The sequence below is a fragment of the Alexandromys fortis genome, unplaced genomic scaffold (assembly GCF_014885135.2).
Source record: "Alexandromys fortis isolate MF-2015 unplaced genomic scaffold, M_Fortis_MF-2015_v1.1 scaffold_64, whole genome shotgun sequence".
Lineage (NCBI taxonomy): Eukaryota > Metazoa > Chordata > Mammalia > Rodentia > Cricetidae > Alexandromys > Alexandromys fortis.
Genome location: NW_026067976.1, coordinates 5,358,789 through 5,386,155, shown reverse-complemented (window position 1 = coordinate 5,386,155; position 27,367 = coordinate 5,358,789). Strand labels below are relative to the sequence as shown.

General features: G+C 39.6%; 1 protein-coding gene and 1 long non-coding RNA gene across 11 annotated transcripts in view; both read right to left on the bottom strand.

Moving 5' to 3' along the window:
* Bnc2 (basonuclin zinc finger protein 2) overlaps positions 1-27,367 on the bottom strand; it is a 403,030-nt gene that overhangs the window by 97,503 nt on the left and 278,160 nt on the right. For all 10 annotated transcript variants that reach the window (XM_050157442.1, XM_050157444.1, XM_050157439.1 and 7 more), the window contains one exon: positions 25,590-25,825. In XM_050157442.1, the coding sequence (XP_050013399.1) occupies positions 25,590-25,825 (236 nt within the window). The remainder of the gene's footprint in view (positions 1-25,589; positions 25,826-27,367) is intronic.
* LOC126510770 (uncharacterized) lies at positions 10,629-16,163 on the bottom strand. The gene is made up of 3 exons (XR_007594490.1): positions 14,662-16,163; positions 14,599-14,630; positions 10,629-14,534 (listed from the first exon to the last, which is right to left on the bottom strand). It is a non-coding gene; the product is annotated as an uncharacterized lncRNA (long non-coding RNA).

Below are 27,367 nucleotides of genomic sequence, written 5' to 3'. Positions count from 1 at the left end.
GTCTCCATGCATTGCTGTGAAGGGGGCATCAGTGAGAGGAGCTCCTTCCCGAAACAGAGCATGGACAGGGCTGGGAGGGATCAGGTTCGTAAAGCCAGCTGTGGGAACAACGAGTGAGGGCAAATTCCACTGAGGTCTTTTCAAAACGATAGGCTAGGATAAAAAAAGATACTTTTGATCAAAAGAATATAAGGACTCTCATAACGATCTTGCTTACTGTACTGCTTGACAACCTGAATGATTTTTCCTTTACCTATGGCAGGCCCTATGTTCTGAAGCTGCATTCTGGCCTCCATTTTCATCTATACGTGTGACTACCTGAGGCGAAAACCATACATGACAAGAGATGAGACATGGCAGCTACCTCAATATCAGAACAAGACAAAAGACGATGAAGCCAGTAGGAACAGAGCTCACTGGTGACCCAGAGGCAGTCAGTTCTGGGATGACTGTGGGATTAATGATTTAGGAAACTATAGTGAAGAGCCATTCAGAAGGAAATATCCCAGAAGGTCAACAATGCCTGAACCTTGGTCCCTGAAAGTCTTGGGAGGTTGGTGGATATTCATGGAGAAGCCAGGCATTTTTGATATGTTCTTTAAGAAGATTTATGAATTTAAAAGGCTTGAATCTGTGATTTCAATAATTTTCTGATTTTTTGGTGATGATTTCATATTCTAAATACGCCTCCATTATTCTACCTAAAAAGTATTTAAATAATATTAAATGTTTAAATAGTTTGCAAATTAGGAGGATTTTGATGCTTTTATGTGTAATAATCTTTTAGAAATGTTTTACACACTTTAAATAACCCAGTGCTTCTTAAATTAACTGGATGAATAAGAAAATCTAATTATATGTCTTAAATAATATTTTACCTCTAAATACAAAAATAATATAATGCCCACAACTCTAAAAAAGAAACAAGCAAAAAAGAAACAAAATAAACCAAAACCAATTCTCTTACAGACTTAAAGATTTTCCTAAGCCATATTCAAGAAACTCATCAATCAAAAGTTAATAAAACCACATAACTTCTTATAAATCAAGGCAAAAATGAAGCAAAAACCAACAATTAAGAAAAGAATACTGCAAGACGAGTATATTAGTGTGGCATCTCTTTAAGATATAAGAAGTTTAGAAAAACAAATAGAAAAGGATTTGTATTGAAACCAGAAACGTGTTAGAGCTCAAAAAGACATTTTGAGAAAGTGGAAATACAAATGAACATGATAATCATAAAAGCTCAGGAAATCTTCTAATTAGTACCAAGGAAACTTCTCTTTGCAAGAGGAGACCAGTGCAGAAAACTACAACCAATTGCAATTGTGGAGCCACGTCCTGGTGGATACATCTACAGAACATTCTTACACCTAAGGCTCAAGGATCCCAGTAGAAGAGGGGGAGGAAAGGCTGTCAAGAGCCAGAGATAAAGAGTTTGCTGAGAGACGGTGTGTCCTAGGAATGTCAGAAGCTCCATCCATAAAGTCTCAGCAGCATGGCTGCCAAAACCTGAGCTGAACAAGCACAGTCACAACGGACATGACAAGGTGGATGGAAGAAAGCCCAAGAGGCTTCAACCCAAAGAACTCCAGGCAACAGAGGCATGCTGAGAAAGGGAGAAACAGTCCCCCCTAGGAAAGAACACACACATTGGTTCTCCAGTGCCAGATGATTAGCCCTGAAAGCAGACATACAAGTAACATTATACAACTAAGCAGGCTGTACTTATGTATTAAGGAATATATGCATGCAACAACAACTAATGTTTACAGTCACAGCTGTTTAAGGCTGCATGACACAAACCAAATACTTCAGCCTGGGGTTTTGTTTGTTACTGAACTCCATCCACACTTATATCGTTTTGTCTTTTCAGATTAGTTATAAATAAATACATACATCTGTAGACAGGAATTATAACATTTTCTTGGCATTAAAAATTTGACAATTTTCTAACTTATTATACAAAATAAGATGAGAATATAAAGATCACTTGGAGAATAATTCCATTTCCAAATAAAAACCTTACCAGTGCCATGCCTAACTGACGGACCTCCTTTGAGGGTTCATTACTCAAGCATAGTCTATGTTCTCAGACATAGGGATTACTTCCCAGGTAGTTTAATTATTTTCTTCTTCTTTTGCCTCACGATATCTTATTCTCTACCATTCCCCAGGCCATTATGGAGAAATCCTAACTGTTAAGACATATCAAAGAAATGTACGTTACTCATTCAGTGAAATGGCAGTCAGCATGGAGGTCTTTTCCTGTCTGTCCCTTTGATGGCAGCTCAGTGTATGACAGAGAACATGGACCACCCATCAAAGAACTTAATCCAATAGGAGAGAAGGACAGGTAAAGGTAACTATCATAGAGGGTAAGAGATGGTAAAAATGATCATCCCGGCACTTTAGGCAATGCTGCCAATTCTGAATAGAAAGAGTTTCCTGAAAAGGATAGCTAAACAGAGGCCTACAGGCATGTAGGAATCAGCCTGGAGAAGAGACAACGGGAACAAGACAGCACATGCTCACATGGAGAACTACGGAATGCTAACTCACTTAGAGACCCTCTGAACTAGAGTCAGTAGCCCATCACCTAAGGCTTTAGTCACAGGCAGAATGCCAAACTTAATGGATCCACTAACTAGACCAACTATAGTCACTCCAAGTTTGCAAACCTCAGAGGATGGTGACACCTGCCTGATAATTAGGTGCAGGTGTATGATCAGAGATGTATTAAGGCTATGTCTGCTATGGGTCGTCTTTACCACACTCATCCCTACCCTGGTGGCTCTTCTCTGGGACCTAATGATAAATTCTAATATTTATATAAGACCTAAAACGTAATGCCACATTCTTCAAAGTATGTGAAAAGGCGTTTAGGACCATGTGTGAAGCCCATCAATGTAACTTCCCGTAGTCGATGCTGCTGGGGTGACTGAACAGCTGAAGGAACCTGCATAAACTTCACTAGCAAGCCAGGATACCACTCCTCCGTGAATGACAACTGATGGGTCAAATCTCCAGGGAGCTGCAGAGGAGTTATTAATGGTGACAGGTACACTACCTGGGAGACAAGTTGAGAAGGGGGAAAGATTATTTATAAGCGAATAGTTAACAGCTGTACCTACTGCTAAGCATTACATGGATGCCACAAACTGTAGAATTCAAATCCTGAGTTATTCAAGCACGAACATCTGCCTGTCACCCAAACGCAATGCTTCGCTACAAATTAAGGTGGGAGAGATGAGATGCTGTAACGATGCCTCGCCAAAGAAGGCAATGTCATCCCAGAGCTCAGGTAGAAGGGGGAGGAGAGCTGGGATAACCATACGGCAAATTATGTTTCTGAGTAATAATGATGAATTTGCAAGAACAGCTTTGTAATTTTTCCTGAAGGCTTTAACAACAGAGCAGATGCCAAATGCATCTTGTGTTATCAAGAGTGAACTGGACTTGGGAATGAAGGGAGGCTGAAGAGTTGTTGTCATCTTAGAATGCCAAAATGAGAAGATGAGAAAGGAACTAAAAAGAAACTATAGAACTGGATTTAAACAATCCTGGATTCATTATTATTTAAGATAATTTCTGATGAATTTTAATACAGGTAAAAGCGACATCTGTCACTCTGGTGTGTTGCTCTATGACAATGGAACCATAAACTCTAAGTAGTAAAAGACAGGAGAGCCATGTGTTAAAGAACAACAGGAAAACTCAAGAAACATTAAGGGAAATGAGCTGAAAGTTCTCAACTCAATGTCTGAAAACTCAATCTACATTGGGTTAAAAATACTCAGGAAGAAGAAATAGTCTCAGCACATGTTTACCTTTTAAAACTTCTAGCAGCTGAGATTATCTATAACCATATGCATTTTTTACCATCACAAACAGGAGTTATTTAAAAAATGGCAGATCCCGATAAAAAGTGATTTTTAAGAATGACTCTAATTTTAGAAAACAAGACATTATGTGCAGATACATATATATGTATATGTATACATATGTATATATATATATATAGTTAATGGAAATTAAGTTAGCACAAATTCGAGAGAATACACAGAACAGCCTCAATAAACAGAAAGTGTTTCCATTTGTTCCTGCTCTATATGAATTAGTGTCAAGTGAAAAAGTCAAGGAGTTGCAAACTCAAAACTGTATATATTATTTCCTTATTTTCACAAAAAGGATAGAAAAATATTTACATGTGAATAATTATAGGCTATTCTGTTCAAGGTATTCAAGAAACCAGTGAAAGTGTCTGTACATGAGGTAGGAACCCAAACAACTACATGGTAGAGACATCCATGTGCATGCATTACTTATACAAAGTACCCAGAGCAGATCTGCCATTCCATCTCTAGACAAGTATTCTATATAAACATGCCAGTAGCCCATGAGTGCGCACTTTCTGAAACAATGTTTGCAACACTAAAACACTGCAGATAAATTATCTTTAAAGAATTAATTAACTAAACTATATTTAGTTAATTAATGGTACATCCGCATAATGTAAAATTCTGTGACAGTCATACATGATGGATGAAATCTCTATATACCGCTATGAAAAGAGAGCTGGAGCTATTCCCTGATACCACTGGATCAAATAACCACAACTTTTTAGCGACTTCAAACAATAGAAATGTGTTCTGTTACGGTTCTAGAGGCTTCAGGTCCAAGTCAGGTGTCCCCAGAGCTGTACTCTCTGGAGGCTCTGCGATGAGCCTACTCACGCCTTTCTGCCAGCATGTGTTGGCTGCCAACAAGGCATGGCAGGAGGGACATTACTACAGCCTGCCCTCCATCTTGGCACCATCCTTCCTCTGAATAAGCCTCCCTTGTGGATCTGTCCCTAGCTTCCCTCCATTTTTCTCAGAAGGATATGTAAGAGAGTTTTTAGCACCATCCAGAGAGTTCCAGATTCTCTACCCTGAAAGCCTTAGCCATTTATTTGGAAAGGCCCCCCTTTTCTAACAGGACAACCACTAGTAAGAAATCCATTATGATTATTTGGGGTATGGGATTACATATGGGGTACAATTTAAACTCAGGTAAGTTATGAAAATGTTAGATAATAGACTAAGTATGTGTATATATGTATATATACACTGAATGAAACCATTAATTAAAATCCCTAACAAGAACTAATTAGTATTATAAATAAATAAATGGAGTTCTGTATACCAAATTACTAGAATGATGGGAAATTATCTATAGGAAGGGACTAGAGACAGTTTTTTAAAGTGTTACAATAATGCTTGAATTCTATATTAATCTTGTATTTACTTTTGTAAAGAAAAAATAAAAACACATAATTTAAAGCAAATTTTATATATTTTAGTTTTTCATCAGGTCTTATCAAACTCTGCAATCTTTAGGCCTATATTAAGGAAGATGGGTTAGTCAAATCTGCATAATATAAAACAAATTAATAATTGTAAAATAAAATTTCTGTATATTTCAGGTCTTAACTTTTGTGCATAATATTCATAAATAAGAGTTTCAAAGCCTCTATGAAACAAAAGTGAGCATTCTTACACCAATCGCTTTACAAATCTCTTACAACTGATTCATTAAAAATCTCTAAGCCCATATCCTTTGATCTCATCCTCAACGGGCATTTTGGGGACCAAGCAGCTGCACTCATCCGCCTCTAAAGAGCATTCGTGGTTCATCCCTCCCGTAACAAACTTCCTCTCCGTAGTGCTTCGAACTGAATAGGAGTTTCATCCTCTGCTTTTCGGCCACTATAAATACTGCTGAGGAATTCTCCTCTATTACTGTATTTGAGAGCAAAAGCAGTAGAACGTACTCTATTTTCTCTACTGTTTCTCATTCACAGGAATTACTAACCAGTGTGAAAGTCAACAGAGATCCTGTGGTCCTCAAAGGAATGCATAAAACTAAACTGTTTCCTCAATCTAGACGACGAGGCACTGACCAAGATGATCTTTTACAGAAAAGCATCGAATTGTGCTAAGCACATCTGTCAAACGCAGGAAAAGCATTTCATGTACAGGGGTGGAAACCACAGGGCGGAGAAACGTCTGCATTCACATGGCTTACTCATTCATGTGGGTTTCTTAAGTGCCTACTGTGTGGACGCTGTGCCACCATCCATGGCTGATGTTGTAAACTGTGTGGGTGGAACTGCTGGTGTCTTTGAATTTGACAAGAGATACGAATTCACTAATGGCCGCCTGTTGCTTTGACATGAGGGGAGCCAGCAAGCCGGGACAAGAGAAGGTACAGGAAAGGGGCAAGAGTTGGACAGGTGTCCTGTGGAAGCAGCTCTGTAGTACGGGCTGGCAGGGTCTGATAATTATGAATATTGTTGCATTTGCCAAGAGATGTGTTTAGCAATAAGCAGGGAGGGGGAGAGAGGGGGTAGGCTTCTTACAAAACTTGCCACCCACCTCCCATGGGCACTATCAGTTTCATATGCTCTATTAAAGATAATCAAGGGTACCCAGCCTCCCCTGAGATCAAGAGAAACAGTGATTATGAATATAATAACAGTTTTAAAAATTACCTAAATGTTTTAACGGGGGCCTTTATTTTTGACACTATCAAACACCTGCAAGTAGGACCGTAAAAAAACAAAAACAAGAGAACACAGTAACCTCATTTCAAAGGCCACTCCACAGCGTCTTAAGCCAGCCGAACACCCCCAGTGGCTGTAGAGGTTAGGCAAGTCTCTCCAAGTCTCTCCTAAGGACTCTATTTTTTCCCACATGTGCAAAGTCAGAAAACTGGTACCAAGAGAGTAGAACAGATTTCTGTTTGGGCTGTGACCTGGGAGTTGGGGGGGGCATATTCTCTAAATTATTACTATTTTTTAAACCAAAGCGGCCCAGAGACATTAGTTTGTGATGCTAAGTTTGTCTGGGTGCAAATATAATTGCCCTTTATATGAGCACAACTTCAGAGAGTTAGCTGTAGGTTCTATTTCAATAAAAACAAGCAAATAAAAAAGGCTACCAAATAATTATAAAACATATGGTGCAAACTCTGCTGTGTTTGTTTTATGAGAGTAAGCATTATTTACATTAAGATCTGGTCAGAAATAATACTCAAAGAGTTATACACAAAGTCTGTCCAATTTTCCTCCTGCCCATGCATATCAGCAAGTTTGTTTAAATCCAGCTACATTAACCTGTTTAAAGATCTTTTACACAGTCTCACACACAAAAATGTATCTTTAATAAGAATTTTTATTTCAAATATAAATAATGTCATCAACAAGCTATCATAGCAACACGCGAGCAATTTACTTTGTTCTTAAATAAGAGGGAAATTCCGAGAAAAACATCTAAGGGTCTGCAAAGGTGTCTGTGCATGCAGGAGATGCGCGGTCACTTTCTGTGCAAATCTAAGGACCTAAGTTTGAATCTCGGGCACCCACAAAGAAAGCCAGGCAGCAGACACAGCTGTAAACCAGGGCTTGGGGCAGGGGTTGCTGGAGTCTTCTGGCTGCCAATGTAGATACAAGTTTAGTGAGAGACCCCCACACACACATCCCACACATGCACATCTAAAGTCCTCCTGTTAGCTGCATGGCATTCTTTAATTTAATGCTATTTCATTCTTTTCAGTTGCTAGTCTATCTTAACAACTTTAAGAATAATTATTTTTCTTTTGCAACAACAAATGTACTACTTCATGTTCTGCATGCACTATTAACATAGCCTCTTCAACTATCTAGATAGCTTAGCCTTGCTACTGGAGTTGCATTTTGGGATATCAAGTGCAGAAGCTAGTAAGTGAGGCATCAAAGTAAACATCTTTTAATGGTCAACTGTAAGGCACATAATAGCCAAAAAATTGAGAAACAAAAACCATAGTTAAAGGCCAAGTAGAGTGGTTCATACCTGTAGTCCTTGTACTATAAAGGCAGACATAAGATGATCCTGAGTTCAAGGCTAGCCTGAATGATATAGTTAGACCCTACCATAAAAACATAAATAAAAATCATACTAAAAATTTTAAATCTTTAGTATTTTTCTACCCTTTCAATAAAAGATTCTAGAATTTAATTCCTATCCAAGGCCGTGTACTAACAAATACCGAACTTTACAGGGCCAGATGGTGTTTAATAATGTGAATAGAAAAGGGCCACCCTTCTTCCCAGTCCATGCAGACATAGAGCTCCTCTCCACAGCAGGCCCTGACCACAGCCCTTGTCCTTGTTCTGCCACTCATGAGGAATGACTTGATGCTTGGTTCACCAGGACTGGCTCACTCCAGCCATGACAAACACCTATGGTATGTTTGGGAATTCTATAAGCTGAGCACTCAGAGACATCATTAAAAATTAAGTTAATAAACTTGTAATAATTTAAAAACCAGGGTAACAGACACATGCAACTCTGTGTTGCAATCATCTATGCTACTGAGATTACTGATCTTTGTTTAAGTCTTTTTCTGTACATACTTTGCATACAGAATATATAAACCTGGACTGCTGGATAACACCTGTATACATTTAGTAGATGGAAGCAGAAGATTCACAAGTTTTGGCCCATCCTTGGCCACACGGTGCGACTGAGGCCAGCCTAGACTACAGGCGACCTTGACTCAAGCAATAAAGTGTGTAAGTGAAGTTTTCTTTCCAACTTCACAGAATATCAGAGTGATGGCCTGAAATCAATTGGACATTCTCACCATAATTAGCAAATACTTGCAAATTAGGTCCCTCCTCATTTAGAAGGCTGCTAGAAAGCATTTAACCAACATAATTTAATCAATACAACTTTCTTTTGAGTAACGGATGGTTGTCTCATTTCAGACCATAGACTTCACTTGAAAATGCATACTCATTAAGTTTTATAATCCCATCTGTCCCCATTTGGGGAAAGATAATTTTGCCATGACAGATTTAAAAAATAACTATATATTCTATTTGGATCGCTTATTTTTTATGAAGTCTTGTAAAATATAACATGGAGTGTGATTTCTCGATATGAAAAATATTAGATATGACAAGTGGAGTATCTGGTTTGCGTCTTGTACAGAGACACTCTACACGGTCTTTGGAAATAAACAACGAGGTTAAGTCTCAGGCCCTCAGGTTTTTTATTTCTGTATATGCCTGAATTATTGTGTGTTATAATCAATTAGCAAATCCTAACCACCTCAAATCACTGCTTTAAAAAATTGTAAATGGATCTGTAGTGAAATGAAAAAAAACTTAAGTATGAAAGGATAAAACAGCACTGAACCAAAGCCAGTGGGGAAGGCAGCTCACTGTGGGTCAGATGTAAACAACATGCAGAGATAAATTACTCCCCCTTAAACACACAGCACAACTGGAGAGGTGCCCGTCAGAACGAACTGCTCTTGAACCTACATCGGAGTAGGAAGAGGATCCTGCATCTGTCTGTCTGTCTAATCTATCCATCCATCCATCCATTTGTACATTCTCATCTTTCAATTTCTAGTTATAAACTTAAACCTTACATTTTAAGATTATTATTTGTAATTCATGTGTAAAAATGTATGAATATAGGTTAGAAACTAGCCATTCAGAAATCTTACGAATGCCAACAAGGAGGAAAAAGCAGGGTAAATGTTACCAGAGTCAAACATGTATGTTTTATAGATCTTCTGATAGCAGCTGGCAAATTTTTATAGAAGTGGATTTTATTAGTGAAAAACCATCTAAAACCAACTTTTAAGACAATCATTCTTATTAATAGTAACATAGGAGGTTTCAATATAACTGTAAAAAAGTCAGACTTCTAAAACAGGTTTTTTAAACCTTCAAGTCTGCTTAACACAGGCAGGCTTTGTGACCACCGAATGAATCAATAATTGTTTAAGTGCTTCCAAACAAAGGCCAGTGAGGAAAGTGCTCCTGTTTAAGCAGACAGACTCTTTACTCAATGCAAATGCATGCTATCAGAGGGTCCTCATCTGGGTGCTTCCCCACGGAAGCTTTCCTGGCATCATCTGGTGTAAGCGCTCTTTCTTGATTAAGTTCCTGAAACTGGCCATAGCAGGAGGATCAATGAGTAGCAGGGCAGGAATGGAACATGGAACTGCACCAAACTGTGGCTGACTCTCTCTGTGTTTACAAAATTACATGACTTTTAATCATAAAGAATTAGAGGATATCATTTCTAAACATCTGCAAATGTCTCTTTTATTCACATTTTGTTTCCTTTGTTCTTTATCTTGCTTAAGACATCATATTAGAAAACAAAAACTTATTGTTTCAATTGCTCTATATAGCAGTTTTGTCATCTATAATTTATGTAAATAATAAAGTACTTGTTTTCCTTCCAGAGTATATAATCACTATCCTGTTTTTTACCAAGTATCTTTTATTTTTATTTTCTTTTGTAGGTAAAGTCACACACATTGAAAAAAGAAAGTGTTACATTAAAATCAAATAAGGTTTCTCCATTTATGACTAAGGAGCACAAAAAAGCTGTGATTAAACTAATTTCCTAGTCACATAGTAGGACAACAGCCTTTACATATTTCTGTTATAAACTTACATATGATTTCTTCAAAAACACATATAACCTGCTGGTGTCTAACTTTTTACTGCAAAGCAACTGTCAAAGAAAGCCACTAAAGTGTTATATACTCTACTTCAGTAAACTTGGAAAGTAAAATAAGTTTCTGTTTTCCAACTTCAGTCAAAGTTGACATACTTCCAAATGTTAAAAAAATAATTTTAGAATCCTAGGAGGTTGCTTGGTTCCGAGGGGTAAAAATAGGAAATACAAACTTTGGAGCCTTTTGTTTATGTTTTAAAATTGCCCAAGTGTTATTAAAAGGTGAACTAAAAACATGCAGTGCAATTTGATGTCATAAAGAAAATACTATAGGTGGTGGTACATGTTTACAGTCCCAGCACTGGGGACGCAGGATGATTGCGAGTTGGAGGCTAGCCTAGGCTAGGAAGTGGCTTCTAAAGAAGAGATTTCTCTTCTTTAGAACTGGAATAAAGACATTAATTCTAAGTAAACTAAAAGGAAATTTAAAGATTTGTTCTCATTTGACTGTTTTCAGAAAGATGAGGGCCCTTTTACAAAGTTTGAACAGATGTCCAAGGTCACTGAAAACCCAGCTAAACTACAACCTTACAGGCTGTCGAGTTCCCTATGTGCTTGGCTTTGACGCCTGGAGTCTGACTGTGAGTAACTTGCATGTCTTCATCAACTACATCCAGATAGACGATTTTATCTCAGTCTCTGCTACAGTTCTAATTCAAATACAGTGACGACTTCCAAACAAGAGTCTTGGCACAGGTTCAGTTCCATGTGGGCATAATTACCAATAAGTCTCCCGGAGCTTTAGGATGACCACTTACTACAGTACTGACCCCAAACTGTTCATGACCCCCCATCCCCTTGTCTATGTCTTGGGACCCACCTTGCCAATGCTCACTCTTGGCTTTGTGATTTGACTTGCATTGACCAATAGGGCACCAATAACTAGGAAGGAAACAGATCCTTTAAAGGCTTGCACACTCAGCTTTCCCTCTCCTGCTGCATCTATGAACAAACTGTGGCTAACCTACAAACAGTGAGCAGCAAACCAATCACTTTGGTTGTCCTAATGAACAACAAGGAAGGTCATCCTAGACCACCAGCCCTGGTCATTGTCCACTCACTGCAGATGCTCAATTTACCCCTATGAAGCCAGTAGCTTTCGGATAATTTGCATGGGACTGTGCAGGACCGATGCACTCATTTGACAGATCAACTTCCACTGACGCTGCTGCTCTGGTTCCAGCCGCATTCCTAGTCCTTCTTCAAAGCTTCCATCAGACTATTCTGCATTTTTATAGACCTTTTTCATGATACAAAACATTACTAAAAAGAAGAGATGTGGTCAAATTCAACAAAAGGTATCTATAACCGCTATGTACATTTTCTTGCTGTTGTTCCACCGAATCCCTTCCTCCAGCCCTTCACATCACTATTAAACTGTGTAAACTTGTACTATATTTCTATCTAGTATGCATTTCTAGACTTTGGTTTTGTATTCATTTGTTTTTTCTTAATTTCATAAAGACAAACTACAAAACCTACTTCCCATCAGTCTTGCAGTTAAGCCCTACCCATCGTCCCTGCTACATTAAATAAAGCTCTATTCACTTCTCAGAAACTCTGCCTAGAATTCTAATTCAAACTAAGCTCTGCTTTAAAGAAAAAATGTGAAAAATCTAACTCTAATAACCTTTACATGAATTTTGTATTTTCACACTTTCAAACACATATTTGATAAATAAATAAGGGAATATTTGGTGAACGTTTTCCAAATCAGAATTTAATGTCTGCTCTAAACCAAATTTGTATTAAAATTAAAAAGTTCAATTACCTGGTGGCCCTCAAGGTCATTACTACTAAATACAAGCAATTACTACTACTTAGTAACAAATTAACAAAAAATATGTAAATGTATGAAGCATGTATAAGTATATAGTGTTATTAACTAATTTACAACACATTCATAAGCCCTATAAAAGCAAAAACCATGTTACATTTTACAGAATTTTTTCTAAGTAGAAAAATATTCCTTCAACATATTTAGAGGTTTCAGATTTTACCTAATTATTTAAGTTTTCAACAACTAGACAGGGGAAGATATTTATACCACTTGTATATTTATTCCACAGGAAACTATGCTTTAGTTTTGTGAATGCCATTCTCAAGCACGTTATTTGGATTTTAGTACTGTCCTTAAGACAAATACTCAAAGATGCAAACTTATTCAATACATAAATATGTTTGGTCTCCCCAAAACAGACTCAAAACACTGAAAAAAATGAGCCTCACAAAACTTCCTCAGTATTCAGATACATGAAGGTGATTATAGAAACATACAGATATAACAAGAATGAAAGAATGCTGTAGAGAAATGACATATTTTTTGTTACCATATAATACCAGCATTTACATTCTGCCATCTTGAGTTTCTAGAAGCATCTATGAGAAGGCACACTTACCCCTTCATAAAGAAATGCAACCAGCGATCAGAACAAAAGCTCAACCTGTCTAAAATCATGGCAACCAGACTTAGGACAAGACACATTTAGCCAAGGTATAGGCAAATCTTAAACATTTGTGGAATTTAACTATCGGACACTCCTTAGGTCTGGGAGACCACAGCTTATACCCAGGATGCTGTTTGGGCTCTCAAAGCAATGTCTTCTGGTGAATAACCCCTAAAGGAAAACCCTACTCTACAGCATTCTATACAAAGTCCCCCTTCAAAGACACTCCACTCCAGTGGCCCCAGCCCAGGTCCCCTTCCATGCGAGAACTACGCTACAATAAAGCCTTCCTCCATCTAGGGAAACATTCTCCGAGTTTTACTGTACATCTTTGGTAATTTTGATACTCCAGCCATCAAAGTTATTCCACAATGTGAACCTTAGGAAGTATAATTTACCTATTAGCAGCCGGAGTCTAGATGAGAGGTAGAGCAGAGGGAAAGGGGCAGGCAAGGCGCTTGGTGCTATTAAAGGTCTCTTTTGCATAGGGCCCCAAACGTGAGAATACCTTCCTTAGGGACTCCCTACTGTCACTGGACTGTCACTTTCTTAATTATATGCACAAAGAACTTCTTTACCAAACAATCTTCCCGTGACTAAAATTCTACACACCGAGCAAAGGAAACGAACACGCAGAATGCTAACTCCCTCCAAAGTTTATGTTCTTTATAAAGTATGCTATAATTGAACGTAAAACTTCTACATTCTAACTGATGCAATTTCCCCCCAAGCAGCACTGGCAATGGCAATTCCACCTTGTCCTAAGCGATGCCTCCACAAGTGGCTTCCACACATGGTCTGCACTAAGCTCCAATGGATCACCCTGGCATTCTCACTGAAAAGAGAACTTAAATAAGCGTTCACTAACTTGTCAAATCATTTAAGAGCTAAAGAATAGATAGGAAGCAAATATAATTTGATAAATAAGCAGATATTTCTGTAACAGACAGCAAAATCTAATTAAACCGAAAGAAAATTAAATACCATAATTCAAAACTTCGGGGTGAAGCTAAAAGTTACTTCTGTTTGTCAGTTCTTTAATGGCAGAGTCTAAACTAACAATAGAACCAAGGGATCTGAGAAAGGCTTAAGTATCTTTTTTAAAAGGCATTAATTTGTCAGTAAAGTTGTAAATATGGCCAAAGCACCCATTTACATATAACTGGTTATTGTACTAACTATAGATCTGTTACAAAATGCAGCTCATGATTTTTGTTCTCTTTTGTGTAGCTGCAGTCACACTCCACTACCGAAAGCTAAAATGGGAATGCGCTGCCTTGCTTAGCACCTGTCTGCAATGCCCACTGAAGTATCTGCTTAGCAACTGTCTGCAGTGCCCACTGAAGTCTCTGCTTAGCAACTGTCTGTAAGCCCACTGAAGTCTTTGTCCACTTGTCTGCAGTGCCACTGAGTCTCTGTCCATCTGTCTGCAGTGCCCACTGAGTCTCTGTCCATCTGTCTGCAGTGACCACTGAGTCTCTGTCCACCTGTCTGCAGTGCCCACTGAGTCTCTGTCCACCTGTCTGCAGTGCCGACTGAATCTCTGTGCATCTGTCTGCAGTGAACACTGCGTCTCTGTCCACCTGTCTGCAGTGGCCACTGAGTCTCTGTCCACCTGTCTGCAGTGCCACTGAGTCTCTGTCCACCTGTCTGCAGTGACCACTGAAGTCTCTGTCCACCTGTCTGCAGTGCCCACTGAGTCTCTGTCCACTTGTCTGCAGTGGCCACTGAAGTCTCAGTTGGATGAATTCACTTTCTTCAGTCTTATAAATAAGAAGCAAAATTAAAAAACAAAAGCAAAACAAAACTAAAATAAAAATGGAGTATTAAAAAGGGGGCAAAGAATGATAAATTTTAAAAATTATACTCTAAATAAACACTATATCAAATTATACATTTCTAAGTTAGCAACAAGCATCAGAAATTATTTTATTTCTTATTTGCCTCTAACTTTTTTTGGATTATTTCCCATGTTTTAACAATGTTTACAATTTCTCTTTATTAAAACCTGATCCCAGAGTAAAGGATATTTCATTTCCCTCATTTTTCTGCCATATAACTATTTCTGTTTTGCACTTCAAAGATATAACCAAGACTAAGGAGAAATTAATAGAAGAGATGCAGTAAATTCTTGTCTATAAAATTTTTGTTTCAAAGAAGGTGAAAATTTTCATATAGGAAGTTAATGGTCACAGAAATATTCTGTGTATGTTCGGAAAATAATAAAATCTTTATTTAAATGTTAGGTGCTTTAAATATTTTATTATTCTACACTCAGAAATTTGACATGCTAGTGTTTTCTCATATCATATATTAACATGCATTTTTACAGGAGCATATAGGTATACAGAAAACACCAGAACCAAGAGAGGCACCTGCTCTGCCACCACCAAAGATTTCCTAAAGCTGACTGAGGAAACTGTTTCGCAAGTCCTTAAAAATAATTTCCATTAACCATTTTTTCCCAGCCTGAATTTAGAGACTGTCCTAAGGCTACAGGTATTGGTGATTACAAAAATACACAAGCAAAAGGGATAATGGCCTTGCTTAATTAAAATGTAAAACTTCAGCATCTGCACTCTGCCTCTCGGATTTAAAGGAGGCTTCCTCCGCTCTCTTGACAAGAGCATTCAGACTGTAGGGAGGCTACAAAAGCATTAATGACATTTACCCCTCTAATAAGAGCTGTTCACACTTCATGGTTTCTCCCTGTTATTGCTCGGGACAGACACTAGCACCTCATTGAAAGATCAGTGCTGTGAGGGAAAAAGGCCCCCTGAGACACTGCAGACCCGAGGAAACAGCACTAAATCAGACGCTGTTCCGGAGAGGACGTGCTTGGTCCTCAAGGGCTTTCCCGCACCCTATGGCCACGGGTGTGCAGCAGTTAATACACTGGCAATGAGCGCCTCCCCCACTCCCTGAAGACAGACAGAGGGAAAGCGAGGCAGGAAAGAAATACACTTCCTTCAGGTACCCTAGGCCTTGCCATGTCAAAATGTCCTGGGCTGCTTTCAGCTAATCGCCATGGATGTGTGGCTGGATGAATAACACGCTGACCTTTTCACCTAAGAAACCACAATCTGAATCCAGCAGGAAGTCACCAGAGGATCAATGGACAGAGACACTCATATTTTAAAGTAACAAAGCACTACAAGAAAGGAAAGGGAGGGACATTTATTTTTTTAAATCATGGTTTTGGCCACCAATTCAACCGGCTTCCCTGGCTCTGCTATTACACACCGGAACCCGGATCCAGAACTGACAGCCTCCCAGCACTGGCCTTCCCGATCCCAGATTCTGGCACAGGCCCAGGGCTACTGCAAGAGGGACGTTCCCTCACAAGTCAGTGCGTGGAGCAGCAGCCTGCTGCTGAGAGAGGGATGGCTGACTCAATGGAACATGCTCAGCATGAACTCAAGCTGCTGGCAGAGATGCCAGCGCGGACACAAGGGGCTCTTAATTACTCTTTCGAGAGGAATTTGAACGTATCTTATTGTTCCTTTACTTCTAACCATGACTGTATATTTAAATACAAGCAAATAAATGAGGCAATTTATGGTGCTTCTCTGACCCCCCCCCCCAATTTTGTGTATTACCAACACAGGATGAACAAAGAGGTCTAATGTGATCAGGTACGCTAGAGACAAAACCTCCAGTCTATGAAGTCCAAAGTTCACATGCCAATGCCTTTATAAGTCTGGATTACTATGATCAACCGTCAAGGGTCTATGCCCCCCTCTAAGGATGCAGAAGTGCGTTTGCCAACAGAGTTTTTACTTCAGAGCGGTATTTCAGAAAAATGCAGAACATACCACGGTTTAGATTACCGCATTTGTGTAACACTAATTTTAACACAACACAAAAATCCACAGTAGGGAAAAGCATATTAAAATAAAAATAGAAAATACAAAACCACATTACTCATACTAACTAGGAAGCTGCCTGTGACACTGTTGTTATGTCTTTGTTAGAGAAAATTACACGAGAACCTTTCGCTCTCTGAATCTAAAGCGTGTTTTTAGGGGTCTCTACATAAGAATCACACAGGAAACAGGCTGTGAATTCTGGAGAGAAAATGCCCCGCTGACCGGAGTTCATTCTCTTGTGGGGTTTCTTCACTCGACTTTGATGTAGTCGTCCGAGGCAATCCATTGCTCTATGCATACCTATCACTGTTTCGCCTATTCTCCAAGTCCCTACCTGAAGTCCCCTTTGAGCGTAGAAGAGAAAGTGCTAGCGGGAGCGAGAGAAAACAGTGAACCATCACTCCATTGCCACCAATAAGTAGAAAAACGGCCTAGAGGGAAACAGGACCACAATGGTAAGGTAATTATGTACCAGGTCCCAGGGTTGTAAAAACAAATGCTGGATTAGTGAGCCATCAGAATCACTTCACTTAGAAAGGGGTATACAAGCACCGACTAATCAAAATCCATGCCCACAGAACCCATGCTCAGAGCTGGCAATCAGGTGAAATCAATTTCCCCATAAACTTAGTCCTATCTCTATCAAATATAGTGTTCTCCTTGCACGGAAGAAAGCTCCTCATGCTCCCCCCTAAGGACCGCCTGTTTGAACACATCTTCACAGCCTAGTTCCACGTGGCTGTGGTGACACTGAATTCTGATTGCTGTCAGCGTTGCCTATGCCAACATCATACATGAATCAGACAAATGTACTTTTAGTTATGTTCGTCCCATCTGTATGGACGGAGTAAAAGCTTCCAGAAGCCTCTACAGATCCTTATCTCATTTCTACCTCTCAGTCCTTTGCAGTTTCACACATTAGTATTTGAAGTGGAAGGCAGCTGCACCCCCAAAAGAAAAAAGCTAATAGAGCCTGGCCTTAAAACCTTCCTCATACTTCACTGTTGAAACACCTGCCCCTCCTGACAAACGGAGGAAAAACACACTGTGGCTCAAATAAAATGTATGGGAGCATAGGGAAACCATGAAATGTATGTCGTCCTAGAAACTTAAAGGGCAGAGACAGGGACTAAAGCCTGATCTACTTAAGGAATTAAATTTACTGAGCTGCACCATGAACCTATGATGTTATAACTGTTTGTTCTGAAAAGTCTTCTTAAGAAGGTACCACCAAGAAAAAGAAACTTATAGCTATGTCATTCTGGTATACTTAGAAAGCTAATTGGTGGCTCACTTCAGATTTAACCCGAAGTCCAGGAGTTGTCCATCTTACTTCAGTGAAGGACATATAGGAGAGCTACTCTGGAGACAACAAGAGTTTAATCAACGCCATCTGAAAGAATACGCAGGCCAGGTGGTAGTGGCACACATCTTTAAACCCAGAATTTGAGAAGCAGCACCAGACACATCAGAGTTCAAGGCCAGAATGGTCTACAGACTTCCAGACCAGCCAGGCTACACAGAGAAATCCTGTCTTGACAAACCAAACAGAATGTGCATCTAAGTAAACCTGAACTGGTTTACTACAATTTGCTAAGGAATGGTGGGCTCACTTCTGTTTCTCCTGGTGTATGCAGAAGCCTCTTTCTGTGTTCAATACACAGCCCGATTCCTGAAGTTTCAGCATCCCATCCCAGAATTTGGTAAGCTGTTTGGTTCTATGGCACAAGGGTAAAGGGAAGAGTATTTTCACTCTAGCTCTGAGCATAAAACATCAAGCTGCATCCTGATGTCTAAAGACTTTGTTTTCATTCCTGCTCAAATACTTAGAGCTTTGCCAAGATTCAAAATCCCTGCATTCAACTTCCAGCTCCAAGTCTGCCTAAGGCCTTTAGCTATGGTAACTTTAAAACTAGGGATAAAAGTCTCCCAAACTATCTCTTTAATAGGAAGGCTAGGAGAACTGCCAGGGTGTTTGTAGATGACCTAGGAACTCCTGAAAACAAACAATTTAAACATGAGGCACTGCCCCAAATCATCTATCGTCTGCAAGTCCCTGCCAGAAACGGGGATACTGACAATGTATGCGTATGTTCTTCCTCTGAAAAAGATTCACACACCGGTGACAGGATGAAGGACAGCTTTCTTGTGGAGTATGACGATTATCCTATCTTTACCTGGGATCGAATGATCCCTCCTTCAGTCATTTGCACGGTCTCTTAGTTTTCATCAAGTCATTTCCTTCCCATCAACTGTTCATGGTTGTCTTGCTCATTATCGCGTGGGCTTTCGGAAAGACCTGTGTTGGTGGACTTGGTGCACAGTAATTAACTGATTAAAAGTCTCCTTAAATGAACTGTATATAGGTACTTTCTTCTTTCTGCTTCTGGAATTCCCTAAAAGCTTGTGAGGCCAACTATTACTCATGTAAAAATCTGCCTATTTTGTTTTTTAGTGCTGGGAACTGAACTCAGGGCCTCATACCAGTTAGGCAAATGCTCTGCCACTGAGCTGCAGCCTTACCTACGACCTTAGGCTCATGTTAAAGCCTACTCTAATTGTTTTTAACAAGTCTCATTTATTCCGCACCAGGGACTCAGAGAGTTACCAAAAGCGTTGATGAAAGAGAAAGAACAGTGTCTTATAGACCACACCATTTCTTTTAAAAAGCACACATGCCAACATACATAGAGCAATAATTATTAATAAAGTGTGCCATGGGCTAGTTATGGCATGACATATTTAAACCTAATTTCACTATATTATAGTATTTATAGATGGAGAAACTGATATTGACAAGTTATATCTTGTTACAGCTCTTAAGTCACAGCTGTCAAAGATGAAACTAAGATTCATACCAAGTTTGTCCCCCTGCAGTGTCCAGTGTCTCTGTCACTATTCTCTTCTGCCTCTCATTTACATTCAAATATGTTCAAATGCCTATGCATGTTTGTGTGTGTGTGTGACATTATGTACATGTAATTGATTTAAAACAGAAGAACAACTACCCTTGTGTCTGATTGGTTGGAAAAGCATTCTGCTCTAAGGGGCATAGTGAAATATAAAATTCCAGAATTCAAGGCTATTCTATAAACTAAAATGAGCAGGTAGGGGACAGTCTGTCATAATTTATCATCTTTCTGCCATCATATTAACAGCTGTCACTGGCTGCATTAGTAGCCCTTCATGTACCTCGTCTTATTTTCACAACAAAGCTGTGAGGTGCTATTATTATGCTGTTTTACAGGTGAGGGACTTACGTGAAATAAAGGCTAAGGCCTAATTTCATACTCCTGTTAAGACTTTAAGCCAGGAATCCAAGTCATGAATCTGCTTTCCCACGCAGAACACTGGAGAACAGTCGACATGCGGGCTGGGTGTGGGCTAAGAAGGGAATACGAGATATGTGGTTCTTACATTCGGGAAGCTCACTGTGCATCGCCGTGCCAATTAGAAACTTCTGTGATCATAGAAAAGTCACATAACCTCTTTGGACCTCAACGTCCCAAATGTTAATTTACTGAAATTTACAAGAGGGGCTGGATGGGGATCCAGAGAGCAAACATTGAATTTACTTCTCATGGGGTCATTTAAGTATGTGTTTGTTTAATATTGACATTTTTCTAACGCACAGATACCACAAACATATTTATTCTGCACAGACCACTGCTAGAAAGCCGGAAAGCCCTTGCTTCTTGCTACCTTCAGTAGCGCAGCTGTACCTGCTGGGTCCGCCCCTACTAAGTCCTTTGCCCAACTGGAATTGCTGGGCATTGCATGAGCACCACAGCAAAATATCATTATATAGCACATAGTATTTGCTTGTAACTGATATGGAGTGAGTGAATTTGTATTACTTTGCCCCAATGGCAGGAGAGACATTTTAACAACTGACTGTATTTAAACTGTGGCGGGGAGCCTGAAGGAAGCAATCATGAGATAGAAATCACAACAGAAGGAAGGACTCCAGTGTTTCAGCTAGTCCTGGTGGAAAACTGGATTTCAACTGATTCCTACAGGGGAAGAAATCACCCATGTGGGCAGAACAGTGGGGACTTACAGGTAGAGGAACCCCTTCCTAAGTGTACCCCATGCTGAGAAGAGGTACTTCCTTCAAGTTCTCAGAGCTTTTATTATGCTAATGTGTATCATGCCTGCTCAGGAAGGGCTCCAGCAGAGGCTCCGCCCACCTCTAAAGCTAGACTCCTTGCTAAAGTCAGTCTTTGAGAAGTGCTAGAAATGCCGGGCGGTGGTGGCCTGTGCCTTTAATCCCAGCACTCGGGGAGGCAGAGGTGGGAGGATCTCTGGGAGTTTTAGGCCAGCCTGGTCTACAGAGCGCTCCGGGGCGGGCACCAAAGCTACAGAGAAACCCTGTCTCGAAAAAACAAAAAACAACAACAACAAAAAAAAAAAACCCAAAAAACAAAAAAAAAAAAAGAGAGAGAGAGAAATGCTAGAAATGCAGGGCTTGCTCCATTAGGACCCCCGGTGACTGGCAATGTGCTTTACTTCTGCTCTGCTCACAGCCTGCTGACACTGCTAATTATTCACAAAGTCAGAACTGGTTCTTAGAATCCTGGAAGGTTTCGGAGTGGGGAGAGTTCCAAAGACAGGATGGTACATGCACCCAGGCAAGTTAGCTGTTCAAGTTAAAGAGAGACTACGCAAAAAAATTTTATTTTTAAATGACTAATCAACAGTGATAATCATCTGTATTATTAGTTCTTAAGTCAAAGACAGAAAGAATATGAGGAACAAGATGGCATGAAGGCCACTGTTTTTATTGGTTACCAATAAATGTATCTGTATAGAACAGCCTGTAATAATAATAATAATTATTATTATTATTTAGTCGCAAAAAATATACTTAGCATTTAAGTGAATATTCCCATTTTACTTCTCCAGAGCAAGCTTGCGCTCTCCTTTCTGAATGAAGACTTTAGCGGTACACAGAAGAACACTGGGATTTTCACCTTTAGGAAATGGCCCATTTTCTTATATGGTTGTGGTTCAATTTATGTTGTGCATTTTGCACTCAACTGGCTGGCTTACAGAGCACCCAGATGCCACCTAAGTGAAAGGCTCCTGAGCAGATCCGCCAGTCTTTACAATGACTGCGTGGCAACCCTGTCACCTTTCTTTTTCTTTGAACATCACACACAAATGAAAGCTTTCATCTGAGTTGTGAATGGCCTGCTCTTGTCCCTCAAACACACATTCCCAGATTAAAAAGCAGACGACATGCCCTCCTCCACATTCAAAACTCTTGCTAAAGTTAGGAGTAGCTGGCTATATATAAAGAATGTAGGTTTGGGTCCAGAGAGAGTTAGATTAATATCCTGGCTTGACCAGTTCAACTCACCGTACATCTTCATTTGTCCGGTAACACAATCTATAGCCAACTGCTAACCAAGTCAATATGTGGTAAGACTAACAGCCACCCTAACCTGCCTTGATAATTACTCTCCTTTAACTGACATAATATTCAATATACTGTTGTTGAGAGCAATAATGCTAAAATTGATGCCTTGAGGGCTACAAGACAATTGAGTTTTAGCCAGATAAAATGACTTGTACACTAATAGTGCATTATAGGGTTCCCCAGGTCTCAGATGAACATTTTATAGTCTACCTGTACAAAAATGTTACATATAATTATTTCAAAGTCATTTGTGCATACCTCATCATTACCACACGTAATTCTAAAGTACTGGCTAGTAATCAAGAGCTGGCCTAAAGCTTGAGAAGAAAGGGGATGTTTTTATAGCCCAAGTCCTTTTGTCTTTTACAAAATGAATGCTTTCTCAATGAAGATTTTTTTAAATGTTTTTGTGTCCTGCAACCTTTTGCTTTTATTCTAACCCAGAAGTGCTTTATACAGAACAAGTATATGACAAATGCTAAACGACAGAACATGCCATTTAAAGAAAATCAATACTATGTCAATTCTATCAATAAAAGAAGAAAGAAACTAAGCTTAGAGTTCCTCTAAAATGCAAAATCTATGATTTTCTAATTCTAGAATCTTAAGAAATAACACATTAAATTTAAGATTTGTTAAATTTTACATTAATGAAAATTAACCATAATTATGTTAATGGCAATATTCTTTATATGTAACATTTTCTTTCCCATTAAGAAGCTTTATATAAAGAAGCTTCTATATTTCTCTTTGTGTGTATATATGTATATATATACATATATATATATACATATATATATGTTGATTTGAGTTTTTTTGCTAACTTTTTCTTTCACACTTCTCATGCAACTATCTCTTATACAAAATAAAATCTACAGTATGTTTGAAAGACGTATGTTTTCTATATTTTAGATATATAATAGAATACTGGGGAAATTAATACATAAATAATTATTTCATATTTTTATAAAAGCTCTGGTCAAATCAGAACAGTAGAAAACAGCAGTGTTACATGGATAAAAATCCTCAGGTTTTCTATTAACTGGCAGCAAACTGTGACAGGACTTAATACAGAGTTGCTACAATGGTAGACCAGTGTAGCCATTACACATTTGTTTACTTGAATAGGAAGACACAATAATATATATAATAATATATATAATAATATATATAATAGTTATCTAAGGAAAAAATCAGTGATCAAGTACTGAAACACAGTATTGATGCAGATGCTAGCGCCACTGCAGAGACAGTAAAGATGTTACTAGACAGGCTTTTGAATAAAGGAAAACTGTAAGCTAAGCTAAGGACTCTAGGCAGACATCTGTAAGGTTTCTTTCTTTGTAGGAATAGTATGTATCCAAAGAGATGCTAATGATGTGGCAACTACTGAGGGAAGACTTGGTACTCCAAGGGTCTCCGTATAAACAATGGCTATAAAACTAATTCCATGCGATTTTTTGTCCTGGCTCTTCATTCTGGATCTTGCACTCTTTCATAATGCCTGGCTCCTAAGACTTATCTGCCCATTTGCTTCACTGAAATAGCATCTGAATGAGAATGTCTCCTACAGGCTCATATATTTAAGCACTTGGTGCCCAGTTAGTGGTGCCGTTTGGGGAGGTTTAGGAAGTGTGGCCTTATGGGAGAAAGTAAGTCATTGGCGGTAGGCTTCAAGAGTTTAAAGTCTTGTCATTTCTGGTTGTACTCGCTGTTTCATGTTTATGGCTAAGATATGAACATTCAGCTCTCTTCCTTTTGCCACATTGCTACCTGTTGTCTCTGCCTTTGCACCATAAGCCACGGTGAAGTCTTCTGTAAGTCACCTTGGTCATGGGGATTTACCAAAGCAACAGAAAAGTAACGCATGCAAACTGAAAATGCCATATTTAATTATTGTCATCCTCAGCCCATCTTCTGTGGGCCAAAGCTTCTGTGCGTTTCAAGCTGAGGCTCAAACTGAACTAAAAAGTCAACCAATTATGTGAGTAAAAGGTTGGTCTACCTCCTTTTCAGCTTTTCCTGTTTCTACCCACTGTCTGCTGTTCTGTCCTCACTGATCCTAGAGGAAGCATGTAAAAGAAAACCATGAGTGTGTATGTTCTCATCCCAGATTAAAGCCTGGAGAGACTGGGGACTTGCCACTCAATATAGATGCAGTCTGTGTAATACGTGTATTTGGCAGCTAAGGACTTGCATATTGCATGGGCTGGCTCAGATCATAAGCATCAGCTTTATCTGTGGTACTAGACAGGCTGGCATGCTCATAAACATCTTTCTTTTTGAATGCTCAGTTCTGGACACACCTCCACAGAAAACATGAAAGGAGACTTTAGATTCTATCTCTCAAATGAAATTTCCTTCAACATAAGACAGTATTCTATCATCCAGATTTTGGGTCCCTCAATGTGTTTTTCTCAACATTTATCCCTTAAAGGTTTTAGGAAAGCAGACAGACATGAGAAATTTCAGAGGCAATGACTTATGGTATAGCACCCAAAAGGTAATGTGAGATGGGTCCTGTTGGTAGGGCAGAGGGCATAGGCTTCCCAGATAAATCTGAAGCCCTCACCACATTAGAAATGTCACTAGAATAAAGGAGGGGCTCCAGGTCACAAGATGGCCATCCACGTGTATATTTTCCAGTATTTCCAGCTCTGAGAATACATTAGAGTTTGCAGGATATGCAGACAGTTTATGTAAGTGATAGTTCTTATGATTTGGGTGAAGCCATAAGAAATAGTAGAAATAGTGAGGGTTCACAGAACTCAAGAGAAACACCTTCACAAACCCAGCTGGAGGGTAACATCAGATTTTCAAAACTCCCCATGTATCTCAAAGATGGTAAGACTTAGTAAGGGAAATAAGACAGCCCACTTTGAGCCAGGCAGTGGTGATGCAGGACTTTAACCCCAGCACCCTGGAGGCAGAGGCAGAAAGTTCTCTGTGAGTTAAAGCCCAGCCTGGTCTACAGATCAAGTTCCTGAAAAGCCAGGGCTATTCAGAGGAACCCTTTCCCAGAAAAACAAAAAACAAAACAAAACAAAAAGACAGCCCACTCTGGAGACGAAGAGCTGAACTTAAATGTATGCACAAAGCAACACCAGTCAACAGACCACTTTTCACTTCAGTTATATACTGTTGAGGCTTCGCAATAGCCGGCTCCCCGACCAGTGAGAGTATACCTAGCTGGATATACAAGAGAAGAAAACCAGGTGTAGACAGAACTCTAATCAAACCCACCCAGAGGTGGCCCAGATTCAAGGCTCAAATCCTCCCCTACCTGAAGGATGTATCCACGGACATAGTCCCGCAGGGTCCAGCCCAGGCCATGTAGTATGTGCAGCACTTCCTCTTGCTTCAGGACACTGAAGAGCCGGTCCAGCAGTATCTTTAGCCTCACTGGCACCGCCTGTGTCCCGTAGAGCATCAAGCTGCTGATGTCAAACACCACATTGGACTGCACGATCTCCACTTGAGTGGGGTGGTACAGGTGCTGTGTGCTGAGCTTATCCAAGGCTGTGGTCATCCCACCGATGTCCCAGGAATGGGGTGGGGGTAAGGAGACAGAGAGGACAAAAACATTAGAAGCATTATTGGACATTATCTTGTCACACAGCTCATAACCATAGATATTTAAGCAAGAGCACCCTCTTCCCGTTCTGTCCAATTTTTAATTTGGTATTTACAAATGAGAGACAACATCAGACAAAACATTTAACTTATAGAAAGTCGCTGAGGATTTTTTTTAATAACTGTGGCTTTTTCTAAAAATATGACTAATTAATTCGCTAATTAAACTCTAGCTCAAGTTATCACAGTGCTTTCTATTCCCTTACACAAACACAGGAATCCAAATTCTCACTGCAAAAATAGGCTCTACCGTTATCGCTTGTTCAAGAGTCACCTCCTCAACCTGGTGCAGTGGCGCGATGCATCCTAGGGCCACTGTGAACTATTTAGTGAGACTGTCTTTCACGACAGAAAAGGAGTCACCTCTGCCAACACCCCTTATAATTCCTAAATGGCTTAAAGGAGAGGAAGGTTATCTCCTACGCCACAGAGTTAAAGGCCTAGCTCCAACACCGCAGGGTGAAGACTGTGTATCTGTAATCGCAGGACTCAGGGGACTGATATAGAGAAGTGTGAATTCAAGCCAGGCCTGGGCTACACAGAAATTATCTCACCCAAAACAACCACAACCAAGCCTGAGTCAGAAAGAATAAGGCAGACACCTGTGTGGAGGGCTAAAAAATACAACTCAAATTAGCTAAGGGAGATTTTCTCCAAATTTCTCTCCTGTTTTCCTCTGGGATAGCTTTGCCTTCACTAGCATGGTATCCGGAAGTTACTTGGTTACCTTGTTAGTATGTTCTTACAAGGGTGTCAGATGAAAATAGAAACACCCGGAAGTTTCTGTGATTTCAGCTAATGAAATTACCTTGTGGAGAGAGTCGAGGATGGCCATTCTTAGAGAAGATATTTGGAATTTCACATGTCAGTAACTCCTCAGCTCTACAAAACGACATCTCTCCCCTAATGTTAAAGCCCTTAAGGTAAGATCCAGAGTTTCATTCCCAATTCATATCTGAGTTACTGGGAATCCTCCTGCTGAGAATATAAAGTATGTGTCCCCTGCTTCTCCACTGTAAATGATCAAGGAGGCAGGGCTGAGAGATACTGTAAGACTCAAGAGAAGGCCCAAGAAAGGCACCCATAACTCCTCATGAGGACCCAAAAGGTGTGGCAATTAACTGCACGAATTATACACTAGAGAGTATAAACCCTGGAGAGTAAAACTGCAAACACTGTAAACTGTGGAATGAACATCTAACCTCCTAAGTCAGGCAAATAGATATCAGACAGTGCTTTGTCTTAAGTTAGAGATACACATGAGAATACCCAGGGTTCCTGAAGATTCTAGGCTACTGAATGGCCTGTGTCAAACCCTTTCTCTAACACTTCGCCTCATAGAAGTATTGCCTACAGTCCAAACCCAAGGTGAGCACCCCCAATTTAAACACCCCAGCACCTCTGCATAGTAATGGAGATACTCAGAAG